At 40.1% G+C, this 18,522-nt stretch overlaps 4 protein-coding genes across 7 annotated transcripts in view; 3 read left to right on the top strand and 1 right to left on the bottom strand.

The window, feature by feature from the left end:
- Positions 1 to 626: 626 nt before the first annotated feature.
- Positions 627 to 10,248, top strand: Prelid3b (PRELI domain containing 3B). Its single transcript, XM_015480135.2, has 6 exons — positions 627 to 819; positions 4,673 to 4,841; positions 6,019 to 6,108; positions 6,676 to 6,746; positions 6,882 to 6,984; positions 8,302 to 10,248. The coding sequence occupies exons 1-6, from the start codon at positions 788 to 790 to the stop codon at positions 8,419 to 8,421; spliced, it is 585 nt and encodes a 194-aa protein (XP_015335621.1). The 5' UTR covers positions 627 to 787; the 3' UTR covers positions 8,422 to 10,248.
- A 1,515-nt stretch (positions 10,249 to 11,763) lies between these two features.
- On the top strand, positions 11,764 to 16,026 carry Atp5f1e (ATP synthase F1 subunit epsilon; the record flags this gene model as incomplete). Its single annotated transcript, XM_048810539.1, has 2 exons — positions 11,764 to 11,916; positions 15,658 to 16,026. A coding segment is annotated over one exon (150 nt), but the record flags the coding sequence as incomplete, so codon positions are not given.
- The window catches only part of Tubb1 (tubulin beta 1 class VI), a 7,784-nt gene continuing 4,522 nt past the window's right edge, over positions 15,261 to 18,522 (bottom strand). For all 4 annotated transcript variants that reach the window (XM_048810891.1, XM_015480128.2, XM_048810893.1 and 1 more), the window contains 2 exons: positions 18,209 to 18,319; positions 15,261 to 18,114 (listed from right to left, as the gene is read on the bottom strand). In XM_048810891.1, the coding sequence (XP_048666848.1) occupies positions 17,036 to 18,114; positions 18,209 to 18,319 (1,190 nt within the window). In that variant the 3' untranslated portion in view covers positions 15,261 to 17,035. The remainder of the gene's footprint in view (positions 18,115 to 18,208; positions 18,320 to 18,522) is intronic.
- Ctsz (cathepsin Z) overlaps positions 17,240 to 18,522 on the top strand; it is a 23,502-nt gene continuing 22,219 nt past the window's right edge. The window contains exon 1 of the mRNA XM_048810538.1: positions 17,240 to 17,495. Coding sequence (XP_048666495.1) covers positions 17,240 to 17,495 — 256 coding nt within the window. The remainder of the gene's footprint in view (positions 17,496 to 18,522) is intronic.

Below are 18,522 nucleotides of genomic sequence, written 5' to 3'. Positions count from 1 at the left end.
GGACAGGCTGTTCTGTGCTGGTGGTTACTGAACCAGTGTTTTTAACTCCCAGTGACTTTAACTTCTCATCTTAATCAAGGCTAAGGCACTCTCCACAGTCCTTAACACATTACCTTCCCAAGAAAATCACTCTCAGTACTGTAGGGTTTGGGGCTTTTTTAATCCTAGGTACCACAAATTGAACTTAGCAACTACCCAACCATATTATTTCCTTCTTGTCTAATGTAACTTTTCTGTTGTTTTTTATATGTATTATATATGTTTCTGTTGTTTTATATATATATAATTTTTTTTAATTATCCACCTTCTTAAATTAACCTTTTGTTTTTAACAATCAAGCAAGCCAGGAACAAGAACATGGCAGTACTTTATAGCCCACCCACCCATTACAAATAAATTTTTCAGTTATCAGATCAGATCAACTGTCAGCCATTGCTGGTGCTAGTATAGAGGGTTGGGCACTATCCATAGTTTCAGGGCTTGACTGGGGGTTCTTAGAACATATCCCCAGAGGATAAGGAGGAGTCTAGTCTAAAAAGAACTGTTTTGGTCTTTGCCNCCCGGTTGCGCCGGCACGCAGCGCCCTCAGGGGGCGGAGCCCGGTTGCGCTGCGCGGCGCTGAGGCTTGGCCTGGCCGGGATAGGGCGCGGGGCCGCGCGTCGGGACGTCCTCGCGCCGGGCCCGACGGCGCCTGCGCGCTTTGCGGCCGCCGGGTGCGGGTGGGGCGGGGTAGTGTGGCCTCATTGTCCCCTAGAGTCTCCCGGACAGGACCCAGGCCACCGGCATCATGAAGATCTGGACCTCGGAGCACGTCTTCGAGTAAGTTCGGGCGGGCGCGGAGGCCCCTGGGGAGCGACGAGCCGTGCCCGCGGGCGGGCAAGGTCACGACCCCAGCCCCCAGGCCCCGCCCCGCCGCGCCGTCTCGGCCGTCTGGGGCTCGAGGGCCTGCGCCGTCGGTGCGCTGGCCACAGCGTGCCGTCGGGTGACCAGGCACCCTCGTGCCAGGCCCTGGGCGCACGGCCTAGCGCTCTGAGGCGGAAGTGGGAGATGTGGCACCTCTGTGGTCTGCCGGGCTGGCAATAGCCAGACCCCAAGCGCCTTCAGACCCGCTGTGCTTGTCCTGAACTTGCAGCAGCGGAGAGGCCTTACAGTAGCGCCAGATGAGACCTGCAGTCACCTCTGCACGCCCCACACCGAAGAACCACCGGCATAAGCAGCTGTGCGCTGTTTTCCTAAATAAGTGGTCAGGGCGTTATTCTAGGGCTCTGTTGACTGTTCTGCCCCTCGCGCTGGTGTGAAAAGCCACCTTGCCTTGGACATTGTGGTGATTTATAGACTGTCCGCTCTCCTCCGCTCATCTTGCTGCTATTGCCACACCGTTTTCATTATTGTAACTTTTTGGTGTTGTCTGATTTAGACATTCGAGTCTGTGAGTGTTTCTGAGGGCAATTTTAAAAGAAGTCAACACTTTTACACGGTGAATCAGGCCCATCGGAACGCCTGTTTATGCAGAAAGAACAGAATGTTAGAACCAGACGGAAGCTTTCTTTTCTCCCTGAAGTTTAGAACCCACTTGTGTGAGGAGGAAAGACAGACCACGGTTTTTATATTGTAGTCTTTATAGTATTCTTGAACCTGGCCATGTCCTCTAGTCCACTCAGCCTCAGGGTGCTTGCCCAAGTTGGAATGCTTCAGAAGTGCTTGGTACTGAGTCTGGCTTTCAGAACTCCCTTCTCCCTGGTCCTCCCTAAACTTCTCCTCTCCTTGTCCCAGTTCCTATCTCCACTCCTGTCCTCTTTCTCAACATCTTCCTCACATTTTCCCTATTCGTGTAAATGTTGAGTGAGATTCAATTGTTGGCCTGCCTGTCTTCCATTTCATTAGTAAGATTGTACTCTTTCTCTTTTTGTCGCAGACCTCTTAAAGATTCGATGAAAGTTCTTGGACCTACCTTCTAGAAGATAGGCATACTCAAATAAATGCTCTCCATGTTCCAGGAGGAGGAGCAGCAAGCAGCTCTGCTCTGCCTCTTCTCCAAATAGTCTGAGCTGCTCAGTCAAGGTGCCAGCTGATACACGTTCATGGCGACCAGATCTGTACCTTGATCTCCAGCCTTTCAGGAACTTCCCATTGTTATTTTCAGGTGTCTGCCATTGCCTACTGTCCAGCACCTCTTCAGACTCAACATTCCTGAAGTCCAAATCAAAATTTCCTCTCACAAATCTTACCATTTTCATGTGTCCCATCTTCAGGATGTTGCTGTCACACCCACACCCAGGTTCTCATTCTATGCCTTACCCATCCTTGATTTTCCAGCACTTCCTCTTGAGGTCTAGCTTATGGTTGATGTTCAGTTGATGACTTCAACATGGAAGAATGCCTAGTATGTGCTAGGCACTGCTCTTTGGACTGGTTACATTGTAAATAGATCAAGATACTGTTGCCCCAATGGAGTTAACAATGTCCCCACCTTTTTTTATTTTTTTATTTTATTTTATTTTTTTGGGGGGGGGGTATAGGGAATTGAACCCAGGGGTGCTTAACCAGTGATCCACATTCCCAACCTTTTCTATTTTTTTTTTGTTTGTTTCATATATCATATATATTTTTTCTATCTTATTTTCTAAATTGCTTAGGGCCACACTAAATTGCTAGGGCTGGCCTCAAACTGGTGTATTCCTTAGTCTCCTAATCACTAAGATTACAGGTGTGCTCTACCACACCCACCTCATTTTATAGGTGAAGAAATTGAATAGGACTCTAAGCCACCAGTAGGTTCCCTTGACTCCATTTTGGTGCTATATTTGAATGTCTTTTAGTATTAGATCTTTTTCACATAATTATGTTAATACAGTTAAAACAATTGTTGGAAGATTGTAATATGCAACCTTTATAAAGTTTGAGCAACTTTGTTTCATAAAGCAATCTTAGTTTGAGCTATGTCAACATCGATGTTTTCAAGTTGGCTAAGAGCACAGAGATGGGCAAAATTACAAATAATGCATTACCACCCTGAAGCCATGGAGTTATTAATTTTTTAGAGAGGGTGGGAGGAAGAGATAAGCACATGGAAGCCAGCTCACCATGGTATATGACTAGATGGACAGGGAAAGTGTTCATCTGATTTTCATTTTAGATAGTTGCCTTGGTGATAATCAGAGTGCTTGGCCTATATCACTTCCATTTCTGGGGCCTGTTTAGATTTATGAAGCTGTTCCACTTACATATCTGCATTGATTACTGAATAAGGCTTGAGATTAAAAACAGAATGAGCTTAATTTATGCAATATTATAGAGAAAATGAAAACATTAAAAAGCATGTCACTGATTGTCCAGGGTTCTGAGAAATCAATGGAGTTGAGGTTTCCTGTCTGTTAACAAGATGTAGTTTTCAGTCTTGAGGTCTCTGAAATGAATTTTTTACCTGTTTTACTTTTAGAAAAATAAGAGGTAATGCTGGGTGATTTATATCAGTCAAGTATGACTTGAAACATCATCTCCAGATCTTGTCTTTTTCCTTCAAACTAAGACTAAAGCACAGATAGATTGGGATTGGCATCGGTCAAGCAGGTGGTCCAGACTACCTTCAGTACTAATGGTAGTTGACACAGACTTTTTGTAAGAGGGACATCTAGAGTAGCTAATTCACAGAAGTTTGTAAAGAGCTAATATATATCACATTTTGAGTCACTGAAGCACCTGTGCCTTTTCAAGAAAATAAAGACTCTGCACGTTCTCAAATGACATGGTATTGTTAACTACTTCAGTCCTAAGTGATAAGAACTGCCTATTATGTTAAGAGAGATTATTAGAAAATAGCATATTGGGGGCCAGAAGAACATTTTATAGTATTGAGTGACCTTTTCAAAACAGAAATCAGAATCACTTCTTTGAGGAAAATAATGGATATTGACTGGAGGGGACACTGTTTTATATTAACGTAGAGAAATTTTTCATAATTAAATCAATAAAGTTTTGGATCTTCTGTAATTCCTATAAGAATTTACAGTGCCTAAGTTCTTTTACTCTTATAACTTCATGGAATTGTGGTCAAACAAAAGAATAAATGGTTTAATGACTAGTTTTAGCCATGCATGTTAGAAGTGCACACCTGTAATCCCCAGCTCCTCAGGAGGCTTAGGCAGCACGATTGCAAATTCAAAGCCAACCTGGGCCACTTTGCAAGACCCTGTTTCAAAATAAAAAATTATAAGGGCTGGGGATGGAGCTCAGTGGTAGAACACTCCTGGGTTCAATCCTCAGTACCACAAAAGGGTGGGAAGAGGCTGGTTTTGCTACTTGTTTGAGAACATAATTTTTAAATACATTTTTTATGAATTAGTGGTTCTTCCTAGAAACAATTTACATGTGAAAGTGGATAATTGTAAATAGAAAAGATAAGAAACTACACTTTAATTCTCTGTAGATAATTTGATATTTATAGACATCAATTATATTTATATAGCCTGTGTTCTAGAAAAATACCAAATTCTGTTCACATTAAAAATGTAGATCAAGCTCCCAAAATCATCATTCAGTCAGTGTTCAGAAAATAATTGTCCCTAGGTAAACTAATTAGATTTCCAATATAAAGAGTGATTTGATAAGTTATAAAAATTGTTTAATTATCATGCATATTTTTAAACGTTTGATTTTGGATTTGTGTTGGCAGCCACCCATGGGAAACTGTTACAACAGCTGCAATGCAGAAATACCCAAACCCTATGAACCCGAGTGTGGTTGGAGTTGATGTGCTGGACAGGCATATAGATCCCTCTGGAAAGCTGCACAGCCACAGACTTCTTAGCACAGAGTGGGGACTGCCTTCCATCGTGAAATCTGTAAGTGTGCCCGATCCCCGAGAAGTGTGCCTGCAGTGCAGAAGTTTCCTAAAACACATTATAATTTCAAATAGGTTGTGGGAGCAGATTCTGAATATCATTTTTGCATCAGTTCAAATTGTATTATAATAAACTTGAGTTATGAGTGTATAATGAATTGGAAATATTATTACAGTCTTCATGAAGGCGCCCGATAGAACCTTCTGAAGGGAACCAGCTGATGCTGTATAACCTAAAAGGAGTTTATTCTGTTCTTTCTGCTTTTGCCAGCAACTTGAGACCAATAAAATGTAGATATAATGGTCCAGTCATGACTGTTAGGTGACAGTTGCTGTGGTTAATAATAGGCTGTGCACATTAAGGAGAGTGTTCTAGGACTTAGCATTGCCATATTTGTGCCATAGCCTGGTACTCCTTCCTGTACAGTGGAAACAGTTCTAGTCAGTTACAAAAGAGTAGTTTTAGTGATGCACTTTAAGCAGCAAGAAATTAGAATGCCATTTTATCACAGTGTGAGAAAACTGATGTGGCAAATGGAGCCGGTTTTCTGTACAGGGTCTGTCTTCACAGAAGGCAGGTCTACTCAGAAATCTTAAGTATACATTTTTCATCAGGAATATACTCATCCCCTATATACAAACCACAGCATTAGGTGACAGGGACACAGAAGTGAACAAGAACAAGAAGCAGGCCTGGGGGGTCAAGCGCAGGAAGTAGCCCTGGTGCTGCTGGGATCTTCCACAGCAAGATGGTCATTTTGTATCTGGAGCATGAAGCTGTGGGACCTTTCCCATGGAACACTTAAGGAGATATTGACAGGTTCTGGGGCTCTCCCTCTTCTAGATGCCGTGTTGCCCCAAATCTTCTGATTTCTGTATTTTGTTTGCTCACCTTGGCGGTTTTGGTGGCATGCCTTAGATTGCATGCACTCTCTTAGGCTGGTTCCTGGCTGCCTTTAGGAAAGGTTTTGGGGTATAGCAGTCTTGTCTCATCTGTAATGTGTGAGTTATTGTTGCCCTCCAACAGTTCTTCTTTCTGACCTTTGTTACCTCCTGTTTTTTCAGAACAGATTTTGGGTTAAGCTATTGTAACACATTTATACAATCAAATAAAATATTGATACACTCAGTAAGAAATCCTTCCTCCTCTGATTACTAATTCTGAATGTTTTTCTTAGCTTATTGGTTCAGCAAGAACCAAAACATATGTGCAAGAACATTCTGTAGTTGATCCTGTAGAGAAAACAATGGAACTTAAATCGACTAATGTAAGTCTTGGCTCTCTTTTGTTTTAATTTTGAACTGTTTGGCTTAATTTTTTGTTGTATAGTTGATACCAGATGGATGTGTGCAGAAAGTCAGTACTTGGGAGCTGAGGTCAGCACTGCTCAGCTTTGCAGCCTTGTTGCTCTAAAGGTCCCACCTCTTTTTAGGAGCTACCATTAAATAAAGTGAATGCAGGATCATGTGCATATTATTATTATACTTTTCTTAATTTTAAAAAATAAAAAGTAGACAGCAAACAGTGAAATTTAAGTTGTATTCATAGAAAAATATCAAAGTTTATTTGTGTTTGGCTTTTTATTGTTTTGTATATTTAGCTAGTAAGATTTTGGTTTGTGTTTTGATTTGGGAAATATTTTTAATCTTTGTTTCCAAAATGATTTACTTTTTTATTAAATATTTTTTAAAATTGTTGATGAACCTTTATTTTACTTATTTATACGTGTTGCTGAGAACCAAGGCACTGGTGTCCCTCACATGCTAGGCAAGCGTTCTACCACTGAGCTACAACCCCAGCCCCATGATTTGCTTTTTATCCCCTTGTTCTATAGATTTCCTTTACAAATATGGTTTCAGTGGATGAGAGACTTATCTACAAACCACATCCTCAAGACCCAGAAAAGTAAGTAAAAATATTTTTGACCAACATACTTTACAAGGAGTTTGGGTTTGTTTGTTTGTTTGTTTTTTAATTTACTAAATCTTTTTAAAGAGGGCAAGTTGGGTCATCTCACACTGTGCATGTGTTTTGTGGCAGGACTATTTTGACTCAGGAAGCCATCATCTCTGTACAGGGAGTCAGCCTTAGCAGTTACCTGGAAGGACTGATGGCGACCACAATATCTTCTAATGCTAGTAAAGTAAGTAGACTGCTACTCAATGCTTGATGTCCCTGGGTTCATTTCTAGAAGACCTTAAGCTGAATTTATTTGTCCTTGTAAGCTGACTCTCAGCCACTTTGTAGTCAGAAGCCAGACAGTCAGGTTTCTGGAGTCTAGTGTGCCTGGGTTTACATGGCAGGTTCTATCCAACCTTTCAACCTTGAGCAATCAAGTGAACTTTTCTGTGCCTCAGTTTCCTATCTAGGAAGTGGAGATTGCCCATCTTACAGGGTTGGCATGTGGTAAATGAGATAACATATGGAGCGTGTGTGGCCTAAGGCCCAGCACATAGAAGTGCTTAATGACGTGTAGCTGTGTGCAGTTTAACTGCTGTCCCACAACTGTTCTTTATTATCATCGCCTTCATCAGTCTTTGATGTTTGCCTTCTAATCCATGAGATATAGTTAACACTACATACATATTATATGTGTTTTAGATATAAAAGAGTTCAGTTTTTTCCATCACCTTCAAGAACCAAGTTTTGCCCCATCAAGAATCGCTCTCATTCAGAGTGCATTGTTTAAAAAAAAGTAAATTTTGGGAAAGAGTTGATAATGCACTGTTCTTTAACATGTTTAATATAGTCATGCAGCAGTCAGAGGTACTCAGAGACTTTCTCTGTGCCAGGCGGAATACTAGGCTGGACTGGGGATAACAGCAGGGAGCAAAGCAAATGTGGTCCCTGCCCTCACTGAGTTAAGCAGAAGGCAGTGTGAATCTCACAACACACATTTAGGAAAGGGAGAATAAGGACAGGCAGGAGAGTGTGTAGTGATGGATATTTCTGCCAAGCGCTGAATGGAGGTGGATTGTGGGATAAGCCGGGAAGAGCACTGGGGTGGAGGAACTGTGTGTGCATAGGCCCTGACAAAGGAATCATGATATGTTCCTCCTTCCATTCTTTAAGGAATTTTGTAGAGCACCAGGCAGGAAGGGGTGAGGACGGAGTTAAGAACCAGATCCTTCAGGGTGTGGTACAAGACTTTAATCTAAAATTTAGATATGAAAAAGGGTTTGACCACTCTGACTATGAAATGCATAAAACATGCTGTCATTTAATTGTAGATTATTTTGAGAACATCTTTTGCATACAAAATAAAAATCAGTTTATGGGTCAAGCCAGTTGCTCAAGGCATTTGATATTTGGTAAATAATATTTGAAAAAAGAAAGCAAGAACAAAAACAATCTGTCCTTTTGGAGCTTAGTTATGCTCTTAACACTCCTTGTTACTTCCTGTTGTACATACCTTTGCTATCACTCAGTAACACTAAATGTGTTGGATTTTTTTTTTAAGGGCCGAGAAGCAATGGAATGGGTAATACATAAATTAAATGCTGAGATTGAAGAGTTGACGGCTTCAGCAAGAGGAAGCATAAGGACACCAATGGCGGCGGCGGCATTTGTAGAAAAATGATAAAGTCAGTATAGAATATCAAATCCCCAGGTCTCTCCAAGCAGACAGTGTATTTATTTGTTATTTAAAAGTACAACTGTATTTTAGGTAGAATTTTTTTCTAATAATCTGGAGTAAGGCTGTGTGACTTTTGATCAAAACAAAAAGATACAGGACTTTTAAAATCCAAGGGATCATCTGAGGTTATTGTGGCTTGAAATGACTAATTTCTAGGGTTCTAGTATTTATGTGAAATTTAACAATTTTTTTTTTAAAGTACTCCGGAGAAATAGGTATTGACATTGAGTCTCCTTAAAATAGAATTTTAACACTTTTCAGGCATTGGAACTGTACCTGACTTTGGACCAACCCCAGAGCCAAGCAAGCAGAGCCTCTCCTCATACACACACATTCACTTTGCTAAAACAGACTAGCACACCCTGCATGGGGGAACTGACTCATTAAAATAAGAATTTGTGTAGTTTTAAAAGACATTAAATTGTATAAAATAACTTGCTCTGCTAAAAACCAGTGTTTTGATTTGGTATTTAAATGATGTTTTTGGAGTAAAAATCATCACTAAGTCTAATATATGACTCCAACATAAATAATATTGTATTATAGAGTACTGTGTTGATTTGCCAAAGTTTTGTAACTTAGTAAAGGTATTACCTTCCTTGGACTTGTACTTTATGATTTAGCATGCTGTACCGTGGGCTGGTTATGTTAACTAAAAAAATAAAGTCATTACCTGAGTTTCGCAGCACTCTTAAACAGAACACTTAAACAGAACAGCTGTTCACATCTTTTAGCATTTCACATTTGCCTAACTTATAAATTGCCATGTGTCAAAATCATGGTTTTGTAATTGCTAAGGCATGATATGTCAGGTTATTTGAATATAATTACTTTTTGAGGTAATTGTGACCACAAAACATCTTTTTTACATGAAAAGCTGTACATCATTTGAAATTACTCAAATGATGTCCTGATGTGAGGCATAAATCCCAGGTACTTAATGTTTTTAATAATATGGTGCCACTGTGGGGGTGTGGGGGCGTTTGGGGAGAAAAAAGAATAATGAAAGGTGGGGACAGAGTGGCCCAAACTAACCACTGAGCCAATTACACTGCAGGTTTTATTAATGGGATGTCCTTATTTTTGATGCCAGAGGGTGGCTGAAAAAGTGAAAAACAATCCAATAAATGTATTTTGTTTAATATTTTGTAGCAAGCAGTTTGAATCACTAAATGATATCTTTGATACTTGCAGTTGTTGCATACAAAATATTTTGTTAAAAGGTGATGAGCTCTTGCCTTTATTTTACAGTGCTTAATGAGATCACCTTCTATAAAGAGACCAGTTAATATGTGTACATAAAACGACAGAAAGATACCAAACTTTTTAAAATTATGTTTTTCTATTGAAAATACTGTTTAGCTAAAGAATTCTTAGGATATTTGTAAAAGCAAGTTAAATCCGATAAGGTTTCTGATTATGTTTTTTTGTAACCGGAGATGGTTTTTACAACTGAAATAACATTTCAGCTAAAGAAAACATTGCTAAATATTAATGTTTCACAAAAAGTGACTTGTATAATTTCTGTTATACTTTTTCTGAAAAAAAAGATGTAATATCCTAATGGAAAACAAATTTTTAAAATCTTTATTTTATCCTTCGTTTGGTTTTTTTTATTTTGATCTAATGATAAAATCCTATTTTCATTTTCCAATACAGTTAGTTTCATCTTTTTAAATAGCTGATAATTTGTTGATTTTGTTAAAATATAATCACAGCCAGCAAATTCATTGAAGAGGACTGAATTAAATAAAGTATTGATGACTGCAACTCCTGAACTCTTGAGCATCTCATAAAAAAATGAAAGAAATTAAAAACTTTTTATTAATAAAAAAAAAAAAAGACAGAAAGTAACTGTCAGCCAAGATTGCTATATCCATCAAAGTTAACCTTTAGAATTGGAAAATAAATAAAAACCTTCCAAGATAAGTTGAAACTAAAATAATCCATGATGCTAAACTGGCATAAGAAAAATCTTAAATACTTCACACAGGAGAAATAAAAACAAAATAAAACAAAAACCAGAACTCACAAGTGGATAAATTTCATTTGAAAAATGAGAAACAGAAACCAAATTAAACATTAGAAATAAGCCACAATNGGGGGGGGGGGGTTTCAAGTGTGCAGCTGCCGCCCCGTGTGCAGTGGGAACCTGTGGTCCTAGTGACACACCTTGCGAGTTGGCTAGATTTGAGTAGTGGTAACTTCCCCAACTACTGAGTAGCCCGAGTTCCCTGACGTGCTAAGGTCAAGTAAAGTACGATGAACTTGAAAAACAATAACAAACCATTTATTAAACCACCTACTGTGTGATCCAAGGTTTTTCACACTTTGTACCACCCAGACCCTTTCAGGGCAGGTATTATTATTCTTTTATTCTATTGTTTTTACAGGTGAATAAACAAGATGACAAGGGCTGAGCAGCCTGCAAGTCACCCAGTTAGTAGGAGTAGAAGCAGGAATTGGAACTCTTTACCTCTGACTCCTAAAAACAAGTTCTAAGACATGAGCAGTAGCTACCACCATCCACTTCCTGTTTTCAAACAAAGTGTGAAAAGTGACCAGCATCTTTTGGGAAAATAAGATGTTGCTAGAAATCCAGCTACCAAACAGGGAGCAGATATTTAGATATTCTGCTAGAATTGATGGTGTTCTCTGAGGACTTTTCGTAATTTAGAAACCTTGATTAGGAGATATTTTCAATGACAGGCTTGTGAGAGACAGTCTAGTATTCTCAGGAAAGCCTTTAAATATTTATCAGAGAAAGAGCTGTTTGGGTTCAAGATAGTTTTTTTCTCTGTTAATTATAAATACCTTATCTTGTAAGAATAATACAGTTAAACAGGTTTTAAGTAAAATGGGAAAATCATTTGTGTTGTATCCTCCAAAAACATTTTGGTCTGATTTTTGGTTGTTTGTTTGCAAGTCAAACAGCCTACAAGTCACCCAGTTAGTAGAAGTAGAAGCAGGCATTGGAACTCTGACTCCTAAAAACAGGTTCTAAGACATGAGTGTCACCCCTTCCCCTGTGTTGTGGGATTTTTTTTTTTTTTTTTTAAATATTTATGCCCCTTTTACTGTAAGTTAAAATCATGGTCATTGAACCAAAAAAAATCAGTTGCTCTTTTGGCACATTTCTTTCTTTTTGTGTGTGTGTAGAGGTTTCCTTTGAAATTAGTTTTAAATCCAATTCTGCAATAATGTCCGACTAAACCAAAATTAAAAGTTTAGGAAAGAAACCAAAAACACAGTAACACAGCTGTCTGGCAGGATTATTGATAATTAACATATCTTCTCTCATTTTCTCCCAGCTACATCCGATACTCTCAGATCTGTGCAAAAGCAGTGAGGGATGCACTGAAGGCAGAATTCAAAGCAAATGCCGAGAAGACTTCTGGCAGCAGCATAAAAATTGTGAAAGTAAAAAAGGAATAATCAGTAAGTTATGGATTTATTTAGAAGAAGAGTTGCATCTTAAATTTTTAGAGCCACATAAAAATCAAACTAATTCTAGTTCGGGCTTCTGTTCATTTTTTTAGTCAGCGCATTTCAAAGTTAGTTATTGGAGTAATAATTTAAAATATATAGGGTGTAGAAGTACTGTGGCATGATAAAAGGATGTCCTTTTGGGCCCTGACAAGCAGAAGTAATTGGCATATTGATTTTCAGTTCATTTAGCAATGCTTAGGTAGAAAGCCATCTTATTTTAATTAAACCTGTTTCATTTGTCTGCACAAAATCAAATAATTTGGAGGATAAACTCCTCACTTTTCTAATTGCTATTGGAGTTATGTAACAGTTCAAGAGCATGAAAAATTACAGCTCTTTGCGTTTTTATTTCCCCCACATCTGCTAATGTCCTCACAAATCACCATTTCCTGAACATAAGGACTGCGAGTACAGCAAGGGTCCTGCTGTTTTACCGAGCAGTAAAATCTGCAAGACCCTGCAGTGAATACTGTTTTGCTGAATTTATTATGCTTTCAGACTGTTTGTTTCATTTTAGTTCTGCAAAGATGTTGGTGATGTAAAGTTTCATTCTTATGCAATAAAAAGACAGTTCTGTACAGTTGATAAGTTCAGGCGTTTGTACTCCAAACTATAAAAGTGATTTGATCTCTCAGCTACTTTCTTGACATTGTTATTTCAAAGATAAGGCAAATTATCAAAGCAGTGTTTTTCAGATTGAATTTTCTTGTTTTGCTTTTAAAAAGCTGCAGACACACTGTAGCATAGAAGTGTGGTAGACATTAACCCTTTGGCAACTCATGGATACAAGCAGTTTCACTTGATGGAGCTGTCTCCTCTAAGCACTTTTCATTCTCATTTTGAATTGGTAGATATTAAGAGTCTAGAAATGTGGTGTTTTGAATTGAGTCCTTTTTTAGGGGCTGTCTAATCTCCTAAGTTCATAGGAGACCTAAGAATATCACTTAGTCTATACAGTAGTGCCGTGCCAGACACTGCATCTGACTCCTGTGACTTTGCTGTGTCTTTGGGGTCAATAAGTTCTGTTCAGCTCAGCAGTGAGGACCCTCTCCATCAGCACCAGGGATATTGATGTCTTTAAAAGGCAAAGTAGTTCCTTTCTTCCTAGGCAAGTGTTAGATTTATTTATTGGGGAGTGCCAGTTGGGTGAGGCCCTGCACTCTTAAAAGTTATCCAGGGATTGCACCTGCAAAGGGATTTGCAGCCACAGTTAAACATTGACGGTTCACTATGTGAAGGTCCTTTCTTATATTTGTGTTGGATGTTTAAGAAAAGATACAGAACTGGATGGCAACTGTTGCATTTTCTTTTTTCCTCCTAGACCCTGACTAAAGCTTGAAATGCTACATTTTCAAGGTGAAGAAGTATGGGCACATATTATGGCAAATTAAAATCATCTCACTTCATGAAAAAAAAAAACTGTCTTGTTCATAAATTGACAATGCCAATAAATTGATGTATGGCTCACTCTTATTGTTGGCTTTTGGTTTCTGTCAAACTTTTGTTTATAGAAACTGTCTGCACAAATACATGATAAGGGGAAAGGGCATATGTGATATTTAGTGACCAAAGAGATACAGAAAACACTTTTTAAATGTTGCAAAATAAAAGTTCTGTTTTTCATGACATTAATTGGTGATTGAAATTAGACATTGCCATTATAGCTCTGTTGTCCCTAATCTTTGAATTGCATAGTCACATCAGAATAATGGCTCCGTTGTCAAGCAGGGTCTTCATCCTTTTGTCTAGACAGAAGTATCTCTAAGTGCCGCTTAGCCAGTAATGGAAATGAAAGTAATTACTGAAAGCATACATTAAAAGAACAAACACTAAATTGTAGCACTCATTTATTTATTGTGCACTTAAAACCTATACAGAACTGTTAATGTTACAATTTAATCACAAAATGCACTTCATATTGTTTTATAAATGAGTCTATATTTTAGTAGCATTTCTCATAGGAAATGAGGCAAAGCTGTTCAATACCTGCTTATTGAGATCCAATGGCCAGGCTAAAATTAAAATCTTGAGATTCTTGACTACAGGTCTGAGGTATGATGCTGCAGCAGTTTTGTGGTGTTCATTCATTCATTCATTAAATATTTAGTGAGAAAGAATTGTTGCAAATTTGGTTTTTATCTTTCTACGAATCTTGGAACACTTGCCTAACTTCACACCATTGCAAAATTAACTGTAAATTTTTACTTTTTGGAGAATGGAGAAGTAAAATGGAACAGGAAATTTTGGAACACTTCTAGGACCAATTCTCACCATGGCACTGAAGCTGGTGATAATTTATCAGGGCCGAGGACAAGATGATGAAAACATCTTTGTTCTCAGCTTCTGGGAATGACCTTCGACACTTGACCTATAGTTTTATTGAATTCTCACTACAGCATGCAAAAAGGAGCAGTGGATTGAGTGGAAGGGGGTATGCAGCAGGGGAGAGGCCCCAGAGTCTGCCAAGGGCCTGTCTTCCTGCTGTTAGGAAGTTAAAGCATCTCTCTTCAGTGCCAAGGTCCCCAGGGTTAAGGTAGCAGGAAGCATCTTCCATTACAGAGGATAGGAATAAATGAATCACAGGCTGTCGGGCCTTTTTAATACCAGACAGATAAAGTAATAGGCAAAGGAGTAAATTATTTCAAATCTAGTGATTAGAGACCAGTTATTTACTGGGGAGGCAGAGGGGATGGTTTAGAAGTAAGACTGAGGGACAGAGCTTGTAATATGGAGAGAATGTAAAGAACTGAATAAAAGACAAAATCTGTCCAGCAAAAAATTTTTTGATGCGCTTTCTGATTTAAAAAAAAAAAAAAAATTGAACATCAAGTATTATAATGAAATGAACTCCCCAAACCCAAGATTGCAAGGAAACTGGCAGGACGACTATACCAAATGATGTAGGGACCCCAATCAGACTGAGTTGTGGGTAGTTCACAGACCAGTTGGGTGATGTTAGAGGGAGTCCAGTCATAAACTCTTGTAGTGGCCTGGGGTGTAAAGTGAAGGAATTGGACAAGCTCTAAAATTTTATAATTCTGCTAGTTCAGTCTCTTGAGAAACCAATGTCGCCGTAGCAACCATAACCACTAAAGGAATGAGTTCTTCAAAATCAGGAGGGATAAATTTCTCTCATTTCTAGTTTGTTGTTGTTTTAATCTATTTGTATCATACAGAGGAGTGGGATGGTGAGATGCATTTTGAAATATTTTTAACTACTCAAATTAATCAGTCTGGATGGTTAGGCTCTAAGAAAAGGAATTTATTTAGTTTGAAATAAAGCAATTTAGCCATTTAAAATTGAATTTTTTTGTACTTTAATGATTACTATTGAACAAACAAAAAGTCTTTACAATAATATAAATCAACAGAACTTTTTTAAAAAGATCTTAAGTCCATATCTTCTCTTGCATCTATTTAATTGCCTTTTTAGATTTGAGAAAGAAAGTGCCAGAGGAAGTGTGTGTGTAAATCTGCCATAATCACATGCTCCAAGTCTTTTCAGCATCTGGGAAGGTTATTAACTTAAAAGAGTGCATATATGTAGTTTCTTACTAAATCTAGTGCTTCGAAAACCACACACAAGTAAAATGTTTTAAACCATTGTTTTGTGCTTTTTTAATTTTGTAAATAGAAGGCTGTGAGAGATGCCAGTGGCAAGGCCTAATTTTCTCTTGGTATGTATTTTAGTTATTTCCTCAAGATGCACACAGAAAAGAGTGACATTTCCCAGAATGAGCAACTCGTCCATCCACCTGCTCCATTATTATTGCCAATAACAAAAGCACATCAGGAGATGGGAACCCAGTTGCCGGCAAGTAAATATTTCCTAAAGTCAGTGTCAGAGTATTTTCCCATCACCAGTTATGCATGGTCCCATAACAGAGCTCAGTGGTGATGCTAGAAAGCCATTAAGACCTTCACAGTATGCAAGGAACCACAGTGCGGTGTGTCAGAAATAGGTAAACTGTAATTAAGAAGTTATGGATGATTTGATTACGCTCTTGTGTATTTGGTTCTGTTGTAATGTGAGCAGATTAAAATCTTGTGATGGTTAAAGCTGTGTCCTTATGCAAACATTTATGGCAACTTCTGCAAATTAATTTGAACTGTAAAAGTTCCCTAATGTGACAATGTCCTCCGTAACCAAGAAGCCATTTCTGCTTAATTCCTACATTTGAGTGGTTGCCGAGTATGCAGCGTGCCCTTTCTCAGAGAGCACAGAAGCCACACAGCGTTTTAGGGGCTGTGGGAGAAGGGCAACTACTGAATAAAACTGGAAAGCATGTTTCCAAATTGCCTATAAAAGGAAAGCCAAAGATAATTATTAGTGAATTCCTGAAATCTAATACTGATTAGAAAGTTAAAATGGATGTGTGTGTGTGTTTTGAAAGCTAATTATTCAGAAATCAGAATCAGAGGATCCGTGTGCTTTAGTTGTGTTTTTCACTCTCTTGTTTTTCTGTTTTCCCTTTCCAGTTCATGTGTTGAGGTATATATACACTCTATGCAGTATACTAGTGGATATTGGCACTTTCCTGAGCCTATAAATCACCATATGCTAGTGGTCACCTGCCTCTTTTGGAGGCCAGCAACAAGGAAGGCAGGATTCCAGATAGTGTTAGTGAGGAAGACAGAGACCAAGGTGAGTCTTGGCTGCCCTAGGATGCCAGGACCTGACAGTGCTGCTGAAGAGTTAAGAGTGAACTGCACAGGCCTCCTGCAAACCTACACGTGCAGTCTGGTTGCCTGGCTAGGGCTAGGCCTGAAGTCAAGACTCAATACACTTTAAAATAAAGGAGGCACGCTATGGTGTTTTCACTTCACTGTTAAAAAAAGAAAGAAAGAAAGAAAGAAAAGTAAAAGAGAAAGATAATAGAGTGTGCATTGACTATCAAACCACTCACAGTGCATAACTGGGCAGAGACCCTAGTGCCTATTAGCCTCCTCCCGCCAAAGCCCCCTCTGTAGCTGGGCTACAGTGTAAGGCAGCCATGGAGTGCTGCAGAAGAGAAACAAATCTTTGGAGAAACTTCTGTGAGTGACTCTCCTGCAGCATCTGTCCCTGCTAAGGGTCCTTCTCCTCTGCTTCCGTTTCCACCTGCTCCATCACCTCTTCACTTTCTTCCAGATTGGCTTTGGCATCTTGAAATTGTTGGTACTCGGACACCAAATCATGGACGTTGCTTTCGGCTTCCCCAAACTCGTTGATGTCCATCCCTTCACTAGTGTACCAATGCACAAAAGCTCTCCTTTTGAACATGGCTGAGAAATGCTCAGAAGCCCTGCTGAAGAGCTCTTGAATGGCTGTATTGTTGCCTATGAAGGTGGCCGCCATGTTCAGCCCCCGGGGAGGGATGTCACAGACAGCCACCTTGACGTTGTTGGGAATCCACTCCACAAAACAGCTGCTGTTCCTCGTCTGCACGGAGAGCAGCTGCTGGTCCACTTCCTTTGTGGACATCTTACCCCGGAAGATGCAGGCCACTGTCAGGTAGCGGCCGCGGCGTGGGTCACAGGCAGCCATGGTGTTGCGGGCATCAAACATCTGCTGGGTGAGCTCCGCCACGGAGAGGGCCCGGTACTGCAGGCTGCCCTGGGCGGTGAGCGGGGCAAAGCCCGGCATGAAGAAGTGCAGGCGAGGGAAGGGCACCATGTTCACAGCCAGCTTGCGCAGGTCTGCATTGAGCTGGCCCGGGAAGCGCAGGGAGGTGGTGATGCCGCTCATGGTCAAAGATACCAGGTGGTTGAGGTCCCCGTAGGTGGGCGTGGTCAGCTTCAGCGTGCGGAAGCAGATGTCGTAGAGTGCCTCGTTGTCGATGCAGAAGCAGGCATCGGCGTGCTCAATCAGCTGGTGGATGGACAGCACGGCGTTGTAGGGCTCCACCACCGTGTCCGACACTTTGGGGGATGGCATGACGCTGAAGGCATTTAAGATCCGGTCTGGGTATTCCTCTCGGATCTTGTTCATGAGCAGAGTGCCCATGCCGGAGCCTGTGCCCCCACCCAGGGAGTGGACGACCTGGAAGCCCTGCAGGCAGTCACAGCTCTCGCTCTCGTTCCTCACTACATCCATGACGTTCTCGATCAGCTCGGCTCCCTCGGTATAATGGCCCTTTGCCCAGTTGTTGCCAGCCCCAGAGTTACCTGGAAAGAAGAGGAAGGGGGCGTGATGTGTGGAAAGGGCACCTGTAGGAGGCATCCTCATCTCTGCCCGGTGGAATCTTCTAGAAAAACCTACCATGCACAAAGCTGTCTGGTTGAAAGAGGGCTCCTAATCTGCTGGATCGGATGCTATCCATCGTCCCAGGTTCCAGGTCCACCAGGACTGCTCGAGGCACATACTTCTTACCTATGTAAAGCAGCAGGAAGATGTCAGCAAACTGATGTTTTTCTAGAAATTAATATTTCATCAAGATGAAACCTTGTAATCCTGGTCCAAAAAACAAGGGTGTTCTAGAAAGGGGTCTTTGATAGTTCAGGATTTGAGTACCTCCTGTAGTATCTTTCACCCCAAAAACATTTCACACATATCTGTAAAATACCCGCCCCCCC

This window comes from Marmota marmota, unplaced genomic scaffold (assembly GCF_001458135.2).
Source record: "Marmota marmota marmota unplaced genomic scaffold, marMar, whole genome shotgun sequence".
Classification (NCBI taxonomy): domain Eukaryota; kingdom Metazoa; phylum Chordata; class Mammalia; order Rodentia; family Sciuridae; genus Marmota; species Marmota marmota.
This window is presented reverse-complemented; position numbering and strand designations above follow the sequence as displayed.

What these genes read in the sequence shown, in the direction of transcription:
- Prelid3b (XM_015480135.2), top strand. Translation starts at nt 788, where the DNA reads ATGAAGATCTGGACCTCGGAGCACGTCTTCGA. An exon ending in TGGAACTTAAATCGACTAAT is followed by an intron (nt 6,109 to 6,675) that starts GTAAGTCTTGGC and finishes CTTGTTCTATAG; the next exon opens with ATTTCCTTTACAAATATGGT. An exon ending in CATCCTCAAGACCCAGAAAA is followed by an intron (nt 6,747 to 6,881) that starts GTAAGTAAAAAT and finishes GTTTTGTGGCAG; the next exon opens with GACTATTTTGACTCAGGAAG.